The sequence below is a fragment of the Saprolegnia parasitica genome (genome assembly GCF_000151545.1).
Source record: "Saprolegnia parasitica CBS 223.65 unplaced genomic scaffold supercont2.39, whole genome shotgun sequence".
Lineage (NCBI taxonomy): Eukaryota > Oomycota > Saprolegniomycetes > Saprolegniales > Saprolegniaceae > Saprolegnia > Saprolegnia parasitica.
The window spans coordinates 277,667-289,354 of NW_012156433.1; the positions used below are offsets into that span (position 1 = coordinate 277,667).

Genomic DNA, 11,688 nt, shown 5'->3' on the forward strand with positions numbered 1-11,688 from the left:
ACTGCTCGCGGTTCCAATAGCCCTTGGTGACGCTCTCGCCTTGGATCCAGATCTCACCGACGCGGCAGTCGGGCAGTTGCTCGTGCGTCTCGGGGTCGACGATGATGACCTTGAACGTCGGGCGGAGCGTGCCGCAGCCGACAAGCGTCATGGTGTCGACAGCCGGGTGGTCGGCCGGCGCGCGCTGGGCCTTCTTGTGCTGCTCGAGAGCGTTCTTCTTGGCGACAAAGACGACGGGCTCCTTGGGGTTGTACGGGTCGGGGCCCGTCGCGGCCTAGAGATATGTCAAAGTGAGCGTTTCTGCAAACTAAGATCAATAAGAAACGTACCAGAGTGGCCTCGGCAAGACCGTAGCCACAGCCGTACGTCTTGGGGTTGAAGCCGGCAGGCGCAAACGTCTCAGTGAACGCGTTGAGCGACTCGATACGAATCGGCTCGGCAGCGCACAAACTCTGACGCAAATGGCGCAAGTCAAGCTTGGCCGCTTGGGCCTTGGTCGTCTTGCGGGCGGCAAGGGCATAGCCAAAGTTGGGTGCGCAGATCTGCGTGGCCTTGTACTTGGAGGCCGTGCGCATCCAGAGTGCAGGATCCTTGATGAACGAAAGCGGAGACATCGACACACACCGGGCACCTAAAGTGCAAAGTCAGAAAGGCCAAGTGCAAAGTGGGATCAGAGTGCGTACCAGTCGAAGCTGGCGCAAGGATAAAGACGACGAGACCCATGTCATGGTACGACGGGACCCATGAAACCATCGTGTCGGTCTCACGAATGGCGACCCACACCTTGAGCTGCGCGTTGACGTTGCCATACGACACCATGACGGCCTTGGGCTCGGATGTCGAGCCGGACGAGTACTGGAAGAAGGCCAAATCGTCAAACGAGCACTCGACATCAGTGTAGCTACATCCATGCATAAGCTCGCGGCACGCTGCATAGAGGCATCGTACCACATGTCCATGTCGTCGGCAATGGCGTCTGTCGAGAACCACTGAATGTCCTTGGGCCACGACACCGAACCAGAGAAGTAGCTCTTGGCGGTCGCGAGCTGCGTCGCCATGTAATACGTACGGTTGGTCAAAATGACCTTGGCGCCCGAGTCGGCGACCATGCGGTTAAACTTGGGGAGGTCCTTGACGAGCGTGCCCGGGTACGGCGGGTAGACAGGGATGCCGATCGCACCGGCGTAGAGGCAGCCCCAAAAGCCCATGGCAAAGTCGAGGCCCGGGGGATACGCGAGCATGACGCGGTCGCCCTTCTTCAAATCTTAACAACAACCATGAGTCTTCGCATAGGATAGAGTGGTGACGTACTGGCATCTTGCTGCAAGGTGGCAGCGACGCGGCGGGCGGCGCGGTCAAGGTCGCCAAACGTGAGGTTGACGCTTTCGCGGCCATAGTCGTCGAGGAATGTGTAGACGACCTTGTTGGGGTCGTGCGAGCGCGCTGCTTGAGGAGTTCGACAATGGTGAGGTCTTCAAAGGTGGCCGGTGTCCGCGAGCCGTGGTGGGACCGCTCCTGCAAAAATGCCTTGGTGGGAGATGCGGGCTTGGATTTGTCGTTGGCCGCCCACATGTCGTCGACGGGCTCAAAGCTGCCAGTAATGGCCGGCGACGGCGACGGCTGCAGCAGCCCGAGGAGCATCGAGAGGAAGGCGATGGCTGCGAGCTTGATCGCGTCCAGAATCACCATCGGCTTCATGGTTGATGTGTGGTGCGCGGAGTGAAAACGGAAATGAATGCACCCGACGACGACTACCTGTTGCAACTCCTGTTTTTGCGACTAGCGACAGGCGAAACCATATCCATCGACGGCGGGTAGCCATACCGAATCGACGCTTCTCTATTTGATAACGGACTCGACGCCACGTGCCCATAGCAAACCACGTTGCGCGACTCGAACCAGATGGTTGTCATTTCAAGTGAAGAGGGAGGGGCAATGTGCACCGCGCAGCAGCAGGTCGCTGCTCACCGATGCTACTCGGTGGTGCAGAAATTTTTCGATTGGCTCGAGCACAACAATGTATATAAACCACTCGACCACTCGAAGCAAGTTTCGAGCCGAACAAAAGGCATGCCTCTCGAGCCTCGGCGGAAGGTGACGGTGTCGAGACGTGTCGCCCCTCCTCATAGTGCCATCACATAGATCTTGCAGTCCCATCACTGGGACGTTTGGCAGTAATGGTATGTCTTTCAGGTGGGAGGGCTGACCTCTACAAGACCGCCAACATTCGTGGCCCCAATGCATGCGCTTGCTTCAAAATTTAGCCGCGGACGCGTCATCCGTCTCGACGTCGTCTGGGGATCGACGGCGCACATCCCACATGCACTTACGTGGCGTCTACCCGCGGCTTTTCTAGCCACCAAAAATACATTTTGCCAGACAAAGGTGTAATAGTTGGAAGAACGTCACGTTAATAATGTGTGGAGTATGCACCACCCGCGCGCGACACGTGCTGCAAAGCCAGGGTCGGCAAGGAAAGGGTCGGCCGATCCACGTCGTGGCTGGATCGTTGAGGCAAGGTCCCATAACATCGCCCGTAGGACGTAGCGAAAAGTCATCCAAGCGGATTCGACACGAGGTCTCCAATAGCCGAAGTGGCGAATACGGTCTGATGCGGCCCGTTCACTGGCGCCAAGAATGTTGGTCTCTCGTAGCCAATCAAAAGTTGGCATTTCAAATCTGATCGGCGGTTTCGGCGCCAGACGCGCAATCCCCGTCCGTTGCAATCTTCCGACGCCAGCGAGCTACAATAGACGGCGCTGTTCCGTACCGTTCTCGATAGAGACGACGACTAGCGATGCCCAGTAAAGAGCTCACCGAACAGTAGTGTCCGAAACACGGGCTTTTGTTCTTGGGTCGACCACCCGTTGCCACCCCGATTTTCTTATCCACTTCAGCGTGTAGCACCGACGTATCCATGAAGCTGCTCAGCACCGCTGATACAAAAACAAGACGGCGCGCACCTCCATGGATGCATCCTTCGACCACTGCACCGACAAGTAAGATCAGTCCAGGCTGCCGACATGACTTTGCGGGAGCGTTAAGAAACGTCCCTCCACTTGTGAGCCCAAGGACGCGACAGTATATGTGCAAAATGCATTGGATTCACTAACTGGATCAAATATAGTCCTATTTAAAATATATCCTACTAAATTACATTGCTTTTACGCATCGACTTCTTCCACGACCTTGGCCTCGACAGCAACGGGCTCCGTGCGCAGACTGCCCATGATGCGGACAAGCGATTCGACCGTGCGACTAAGGTCGGCTTCCGTGTGCAAGTACGAGATGAAGAAGCGCAGCCGGCACTTGCCCTCCTCGACGGCCGGGTGCACGATCGAGGTGACTGAGTCTTCTCTTCGTCGCTCAGCCGCATCGAGAGACGCACCGTCTCGACCGTCCCACCAATGTACACGACGACCACGCACGCGCCACGGACGTTGGTGCCCACGTCGAGCTTGGCCGCCACGCACGCGTCGTAAAAGAACGCGCTGAGCTCCTGGAGACGCACCGACCGCTGCGGCTCGTCGCCCATGAGCTGCGCGGCTTTGAGCGCCGCGCCGGCGTTGGCCGGACCGAGGCCCACCGAGTAGACAAAGCCGCCCGCAGAGTACTTGAGGTAGTCGACCACGGTCTTGGCCGCGAGGATGAAGCCGCCCACAGACCCGAGCGCCTTGCTCATCGTACCCATGCGCACGTCGACGTCGGTGGTCGGCACGTCAAAGTACTCGCACATGCCCTTGCCCGTCTGGCCCATCGTGCCAAACGAGTGCGCTTCGTCCACAAACAGAATCGCCTTGTGCTGCTTCTTGAGCGCGACGAACGCCGGCAGGTTTGGCACGTCGCCGTCCATCGAGTACACGCCCTCGATCACGATCAGCACGCGCCGGTACTTGTGCCGGACCGACTTGAGGATGCGTTCGGCGGCTGCCACGTCATTGTGCGGGAACGCGAGGATCGTCGCGCCACTGAGGCGCTGGCCGTTCACGCAGCTGTTGTGGTTGAGGATGTCGCACAGAATGAGGTCGCCCTTGCCGACGAGCGCCGCGATCGTCGTCACGTTGGTGACCCAGCCGCCCACAAAGAGCACGGACGCCTCGGCGTCAAAGTGCTTGCACAAGGCGGCCTCGAGCTGCGTGTTGATGATGTTTTGGCCAACGATCGGCGACGAGCTCATGCCCGTGCCGTAGTTGTCGATGGCGTCCTTGGAGGCCTGCGCCGTCGCGGGGTGCGACGCGTACCCGAGGTAGTTGTACGTGTTGAAGTTGAGCTGCTGCTTCTTCTCGGCCGTCAACACATCCAAGTACGGCAGCACGAGACCGGCGTCCGTGAGCTCGGTCAGCTGACCACGGAGGTGCTGGACCTCGGGGAAGCACTCAAAGTCGTAGCACTCGGCCTTGATCTCGCCGTTCTCATCGACGTACGAGCCTTCGGGGAGCGTCGACTCTTGCGTCTCGAGCTCACCAGTCGCAAGACCTGGGGCGTTGGCGAGCTTGGCCGGCGTGTCAAACTGGAAGAACGCCGACGGCGGCACGACGCAGCCGAGAAATTCGCCGAGCTCGGCGCTGAGACCGACAATGGCCACCGAGTCCATGCCGACGCAGGCCCACGGCGTGTCGGCGTCGATCGTCGGTGCCGGGCCTTCACCACTCGCGGCTTCCTGACCCAAGCGCTCGAGCAACCACGTGACAATCTCTTCGGGAGTACGGATGACGCCATCCGAGGTTGACTCGGTGACCTTGGCGACGGCGGCGACCGGCGCCTCCTTGGGTGTCGCTTGGATCACACCGGTATGCGTGTACTGGGCGGCGAGCGTGTTGTCTTCAAACTTGGCCTTGGTGCCACGACGCTGGATCTTGCCGCTCGTCGTCTTGGGGATGCTGCGAGGCCGCAAGAGGACGATCGAGGCGCAACGGAGCTGGTGTTCCGACAACACCGACGTTGCGATCGCGTTGGCGATGGCGCGGAGCTTGTCTTGGTCCTTCTTGAGGTCCGAGCGCATCTCGGCGACGACAACAAGGGCCTCTTCTTGGTTGGACGTCTCGATCGAGAAGGCCGCGACGCAGCCAGGACGAACTTCGTCGTGGGCCAGCTCGGTCGTACGCTCGACGTCTTGCGGACACACGTTGCGGCCGCGAATGATGATCAGGTCCTTGAGACGGCTCGTGACGTACATGACGTCACCGTCAAAGAAACCCATGTCACCCGAGCGCAAGTAGTGGTTCTCGGGTGTGTCGGCCGTGCCGCGGACCGTCGCCTGGAACTGCTCCTTCGTGTATTGCTCGCGGTTCCAATAGCCCTTGGTGACGCTCTCGCCTTGGATCCAGATCTCACCGACGCGGCAGTCGGGCAGTTGCTCGTGCGTCTCGGGGTCGACGATGATGACCTTGAACGTCGGGCGGAGTGTGCCGCAGCCGACAAGCGTCATGGTGTCGACAGCCGGGTGGTCGACCGGCGCGCGCTGAGCCTTCTTGTGCTGCTCGAGAGCGTTCTTCTTGGCGACAAAGACGACGGGCTCCTTCGGGTTGTACGGGTCGGGGCCCGTCGCGGCCTAGAGATATGTCAAAGTGAGCGTTTCTGCAGATCAATAAGAAACGTACCAGAGTGGCCTCGGCAAGACCGTAGCCACAGCCGTACGTCTTGGGGTTGAAGCCGGCAGGCGCAAACGTCTCAGTGAACGCGTTGAGCGACTCGATACGAATCGGCTCGGCGGCGCATAGGCATTGCCGGAGGTGCGTAAGATCGAGGTCAGCAACCTGTTTCTTGGTCGTCTTCCGGGCGGCAAGGGCATAGCCAAAGTTGGGTGCGCAGATCTGCGTGGCCTTGTACTTGGAGGCCGTGCGCATCCAAAGCGACGGGTCCTTGATGAACGAAAGCGGAGACATCGACACACACCGGGCACCTAAAGTGCAAAGTCAGAAAGGCCAAGTGCAAAGTGGGATCGAAGTGCGTACCAGTCGAGGCTGGCGCAAGGATAAAGACGACAAGACCCATGTCGTGGTACGACGGGACCCATGAAACCATCGTGTCGGTCTCACGAATCGCAGCCCAGACCTTGAGCTGCGCGTTGACGTTGCCGTACGACACCATGACGGCCTTGGGCTCGGATGTTGAGCCGGACGAGTACTGGAAGAAGGCTAAATCGTCAAACGAGCACTCGACATCAGTGTAGCTACACACATCCATGAGAAATTGCGACAACTAGGGCGAAAAGTGCGTACAAGTCGGCCATCGAGTCAGCTACGGCGTCCGACGACACCCAGCTGATGTCCTTGGGCCACGTGACCGAGCTCGAGAAGAAGCTCTTGGCGGTTGCGAGCTGCGTCGCCATGTAATACGTCCGGTTGGTCAGAATGACCTTGGCGCCCGAGTCGTCGACCATGCGGTTAAACTTGGGGAGGTCCTTGGCGAGCGTGCCCGGGTACGGCGGGTAGACAGGGATGCCGATCGCACCGGCGTAGAGGCAGCCCCAGAAGCCCATGGCAAAGTCGAGGCCTGGGGGATACGCGAGCATGACGCGGTCGCCCTTCTTCAAATCTAAACAACAACCATGAGTCTTCGCACCAAAAACAGTAGAGCGGTGCGTACTGGCATCTTGCTGCAGGGTGGCGGCCACACGACGGGCGGCGCGGTCGACGTCTGCAAACGTGAGGTTGACGCTCTCCTTCCCGGCGTCGTCTCGGCGATCGAGAGCTCGTGGTAGGCGACAGTCTTGACGCTGCCGACGCGGGCGCGCTTGGCTCGACCTTGGCCTTGGCCCGGCGCGCCTTGGTCTTGCGCGTCTTGCTCGACGGCGTCGCCACGACCTTCTCCTCGTCGTCGGCCCAGAGCGAGTCCACTGTCGTCTCCAGCGCCTTGGCCGACGACGGCTGCAGCAGGTTCAGGAGCATCGTGAGGAACGCGACGAGCGCGAGCTTGATCGTATCGACAATCAACGTCGGCTTGACCATCCTACTGTCGTCGCGGCAACTTGGGAATTGACTGCCAGGTCTATTGCGGCGCGGATGTCGTCCGCGGATAAGAGTGGACCGCTGGGAGCGTGCCAGGTGGCGGCGGGGCGACATCGATTGGCCACGTACATTTAAATTATATGGGCGTTTGTATGCAATGATATGCAAACGGCCAGTACATCGACTGGCGTCACCGCGCCGATGTCAACGCGACAGTGCAGAGGTGCACTCTCTCTCGAAAGCGTTTTCTACGTTGTCGAGAGAGAGTTGACGAGTCATTGTTACTAATGACTCTTTTAAAACAGAGAAGAGAGAGATGAATAAAGGGAACTTTGGGTTGAACCCGTCGTGTTGGCTTGTAAAACCTCTAGCAATCAATATGGTACCTGTGCAATCTCGATTTGGTACATGGGCTGTTCATGAGGCTTCCTCGTCCGTTTGTTCGGAGAGCCTCTTCGACGCCCTTCAAGTCTCTCCGTCGTGTTGTGCCAAAGCCGAGCAAGGTCTATCCTATATCTGATAGTGTCTTGATGGGCAAGTAGTCGACCAGAAGCAAACTGTCATAGAAGCTCCATCCACACGCTTGCAAAATTTGATGTTTGGATCGCCGCATGGTATCGTCCGCCTTCTGGGGGGATCATCCCTTGCAAGTTGCAAGGGATGATCCCCCCAGAAGGCGGACGATACCATGTAGCAAAAGCTGTTGCAAGTTGCAACAGCTTTTGCCACGTCCTTTTTGTTGCAACCCCGTTGTAATGTCTTGTCTTCTACAGTATCAATAGGTCGGCCGAGTGCGTTATCGCTAGACTCCAAATGCTTCTTATGCAATGGATTTCTTCGATTCTACCGGTTATAGTATTTCCAGGTTGCCCCGGGCTTTGAACGCTGCTATTCAAGTCGACAGGGCAAACGCATTGTTGGGGCATGCGGTACATGGTCAACGTTCTCGGCTGGCTAAACCGGTTTTTTCTAACCGGTTTTTGCCGGTTATGGCTCGCCAAACTCAATGGAATCTGTTGAGTTTTGAGCGCTTCGCCCAATCACGTTGTCACGCGTTGTCGATACAGTCAGTCGGCGGCTTCCAAGCAGCCTTTCTGCCGTGTGTAGATCTTCGTGTGTCAGCATTCTCGACGCCGAGACATGCATGCATGTGCACTCACAAAAAACACCAAGCTCGTCGCACTCTTGGTCGCTGCAGCCTTGGTTGAAGGGAAGAAGATCCGTTGGGTCACAGTGCACCTTGAAGCTTCAGCGTACTTAACGGGTAAAATATGGTCGACCCTATAAAGTTCGCTTCGACCCCGTGCTGGTCGTCTATAAACACGCCACTGGAGACCGTGGGCCCCCGGCGCCCACTTGTGCATGGCCGCTCGATCGACATATAGCCTGGTAGATCCATGCACGTACACCTGAAAAATCCATCCATGGAAATTGTAGACGGCCGAGATGCGATCCACGAGGGCCCGATCCATTGCCGCGACGTAAACGTGGGGTGCGTTTAGCCTCAAGCATGGTACTTGATCACTTGGATTGACTATACCGCGGTCTCTCTTCCAGATCACTTGCGATGTCTATTTCAGCCAATGAACGACGTTGCTGGATTCGATACGGCCGACCCCACTTTGCCTTGTCCAGCAGTACCAGTAGCAGCATGCAAGCGTACATGCTCGACACTGCCAGCGCCGCCGTCGCCACGTCCCTCGCAGCCGTCGCTCTCGGTACTGCGGCCTACCTCTCGTCGCGGAAGCGCAAGCACGACGACGTTGTCGAGCGCGGGCTTCCTGCCATGCCAGCCGCCGCCGCCAGCGACGCACCAGCGCCCAAGGCCAAGCGTGCGCGCACAACCAAGACGCACGAAGGCCTCGCGGTCGAGGCGTCGATCGTCGACCTGCTCAAGCGTCGGGCGACAGAGACGCCGGATAAAGTCGTGTACGTCTTCCTCGACGACGCCGGCAAGGAGAGCGTTGTCATGACCTTTGCCGACGTCGACCGCGCCGCTCGCCGCGTGGCCGCCACCTTGCAGCAAGACGCTTGTACGTTCGATCGCTACTACCCTACGATCACTCATGCGTTCTGCCTATAGCGCTTAAGAAGGGCGACCGCGTCATGCTCTGCTACCCGCCAGGCCTCGACTTTGCCATGGGCTTCTGGGGCTGCCTCTACGCCGGTGCGATCGGCATCCCTGTCTACCCGCCGTACCCGGGCACGCTCGCCAAGGACCTTCCCAAGTTTAACCGCATGGTCGACGACTCGGGCGCCAAGGTCATTCTGACCAATCGCGCCTACTACATGGCAACGCAGCTCGCAACCGCCAAGAGCTACTTCTCTGGCTCGATCACGTGGCCCAAGGACATTCAGTGGTTCTCGACAGACGCGATCTCGGCGGCCATGGCCGACCGGTGCGACACCTCTTGGATCACAGTCTATCGCATCTGACGTTGCCGTTGTAGCTACGAGCCGGTCGAGTGCACGTTTGATGACATTGCGTTCTTCCAGTACTCATCCGGTTCGACGTCCGAGCCCAAGGCCGTCATGATCTCGCACGGCAACATCCACGCGCAGCTCAAGACGTGGGCGTCGATCCGCGAAGACGATACGATGGTGTCGTGGCTGCCGTCGTACCACGACATGGGTCTCGTCGGCTTCATCCTCGTGCCGTGCTCGACGGGTACGCACTTCGATCCCAGTTTGCACTTGGCTTTTCTGACTTTGCACATATATAGGCGCTCGGTGTATCTCGATGTCGCCGCTGGCGTTCATCAAGGACCCTGCACTCTGGATGCGTACAGTCTCCAAGTACAAGGGCACGCATGTGTGCGCACCGAACTTTGGCTATGCGCTCGCGGCCCGCAAGACGTCCAAGACGCAAGTCGCCAAGCTGGACCTGCGCTCTCTCAAGCAGTGCATTTGTGCGGCCGAGCCCATCCGCATCGAGTCGCTGGAAGCGTTTACCGACAAGTTCCTCCCCGCGGGCTTTAACCCCAAGACGTTCAACTGCGGCTACGGCCTCGCCGAGGTGACGCTCGTAGTGACGGGCCAAGACCCGTACAAGCTCCAGGACCCGACCGTCCTCGTTCTCAAGAAGAGCGCGCTCGAGCAGAAGAAGACGGCGGTCGTCGCGCCCAAGGGCCACAACGCTGTCGATACGTGCACGCTTGTCGGCTGCGGTATTCCGATGCCGACGTTCCGCGTCATTGTCGTCGACCCCGAGACGCACGTGCAGCTCAAGGACAACGCGGTGGGCGAGATCTGGATCCAAGGCCCGAGCGTCGCCAAGGGCTACTGGCACCGCGACGAGTACACGAAGGAGCAGTTCCAGGCGACGCTCAAGGACCCAAAGCGCAAGCGCGAGTCGGTGGGCAGCTCGGACAAGAGCCACTTCCTCCGTTCTGGTGACGTGACGATCCTCGACAAGTCGCACTGGTTGCGCTCGGGCGACATGGGCTTCCTCCGCAATGGCCAGACGTTCGTCACCGGCCGTCTCAAGGATCTCATTATCGTCCGCGGCCGCAACGTCTGCCCCCAAGATGTCGAACACACCGCCGAGCTGGCCCACGACGAAGTTCGTCCTGGCTGCGTCGCGGCCTTCTCGATCGAGACGTCCAACCAAGAAGAGGCCCTTGTTGTCGTCGCCGAGATGCGCTCGGACCTCAAGAAGGACCAAGACAAGCTCCGCGCCATCGCCAACGCGATCGCAACGTCGGTGTTGTCGGAACACCAGCTCCGTTGCGCCTCGATCGTTCTCTTGCGGCCTCGCAGCATCCCCAAGACGACGAGCGGCAAGATCCAGCGCCGTGGCACCAAGGCCAAGTTTGAAGACAACACGCTCGCCGCCCAGTACACCCACACAGGCATCATCGAGAGCCGTCCCAAGCACGTTGCCGAACCTGAGGTCGCTTCGGCCGAGAATGCAACTGAAGCTTCTTCGACGCCAGCAGTGATCAAGACACCGGACGAGATTGTCGCGTGGCTCCTCGAGCGCCTCGCCCAAGAAAACAACGAAGGTGGAACGTCGAGCGAAGATGCCGAGAGCCAAGCCTCGCCGGCGCCTGCAGCTTCCAACATTGACGCCGACACGCCGTGGGCCTGCGTCGGCATGGACTCGGTGGCCATTGTCGGTCTCAGTGCCGAGCTCGGCGAGTTCCTCGGCTGCGTCGTGCCGCCGTCGGCGTTCTTCCAGTTTGACACGCCGGCCAAGCTCGCCAACGCCCCGGGTCTTGCCACCGGTGAGCTCGAGACGCAAGAGTCGACGCTCCCCGAAGGCTCGTACGTCGATGAGAACGGCGAGATCAAGGCCGAGTGCTACGACTTTGAGTGCTTCCCCGAGGTCCAGCACCTCCGTGGTCAGCTAACCGAGCTCACGGACGCCGGTCTCGTGCTGCCGTACTTGGATGTGTTGACGGCCGAGAAGAAGCAGCAGCTCAACTTCAACACGTACAACTACCTCGGGTACGCGTCGCACCCCGCGACGGCGCAGGCCTCCAAGGACGCCATCGACAACTACGGCACGGGCATGAGCTCGTCGCCGATCGTTGGCCAAAACATCATCAACACGCAGCTCGAGGCTGCCTTGTGCAAGCACTTTGACGCCGAGGCGTCCGTGCTCTTTGTGGGCGGCTGGGTCACCAACGTGACGACGATCGCGGCGCTCGTCGGCAAGGGCGACCTCATTCTGTGCGACATCCTCAACCACAACAGCTGCGTGAACGGCCAGCGCCTCAGTGGCGCGACGATCCTC

General features: G+C 59.4%; 3 protein-coding genes across 3 annotated transcripts in view; 1 reads left to right on the forward strand and 2 right to left on the reverse strand.

Moving 5' to 3' along the window:
- Positions 1–31: 31 nt before the first annotated feature.
- On the reverse strand, positions 32–1,698 carry SPRG_08711 (hypothetical protein; the record flags this gene model as incomplete). Its single annotated transcript, XM_012347952.1, has 6 exons — positions 32–274; positions 330–631; positions 684–901; positions 949–1,264; positions 1,312–1,420; positions 1,462–1,698. Coding segments are annotated over 6 exons (1,425 nt in total), but the record flags the coding sequence as incomplete, so codon positions are not given.
- A 1,411-nt stretch (positions 1,699–3,109) lies between these two features.
- On the reverse strand, positions 3,110–6,950 carry SPRG_08712 (hypothetical protein; the record flags this gene model as incomplete). The annotated part of the gene is made up of 6 exons (XM_012347953.1): positions 3,110–5,551; positions 5,601–5,902; positions 5,955–6,172; positions 6,222–6,537; positions 6,589–6,664; positions 6,747–6,950. 6 exons carry the CDS (start codon positions 6,948–6,950, stop codon positions 3,149–3,151), a joined length of 3,519 nt encoding a protein of 1,172 aa, XP_012203343.1. The 3' UTR covers positions 3,110–3,148.
- Positions 6,951–8,601: 1,651 nt separating this feature from the next.
- The window catches only part of SPRG_20618 (hypothetical protein), a gene marked incomplete at both ends in the record, with an annotated part of 3,944 nt that continues 857 nt past the window's right edge, over positions 8,602–11,688 (forward strand). The window contains 4 exons of the mRNA XM_012347967.1: positions 8,602–8,983; positions 9,034–9,349; positions 9,401–9,618; positions 9,674–11,624. Of these exons, the coding sequence (XP_012203357.1) occupies positions 8,602–8,983; positions 9,034–9,349; positions 9,401–9,618; positions 9,674–11,624 (2,867 nt within the window). The remainder of the gene's footprint in view (positions 8,984–9,033; positions 9,350–9,400; positions 9,619–9,673; positions 11,625–11,688) is intronic.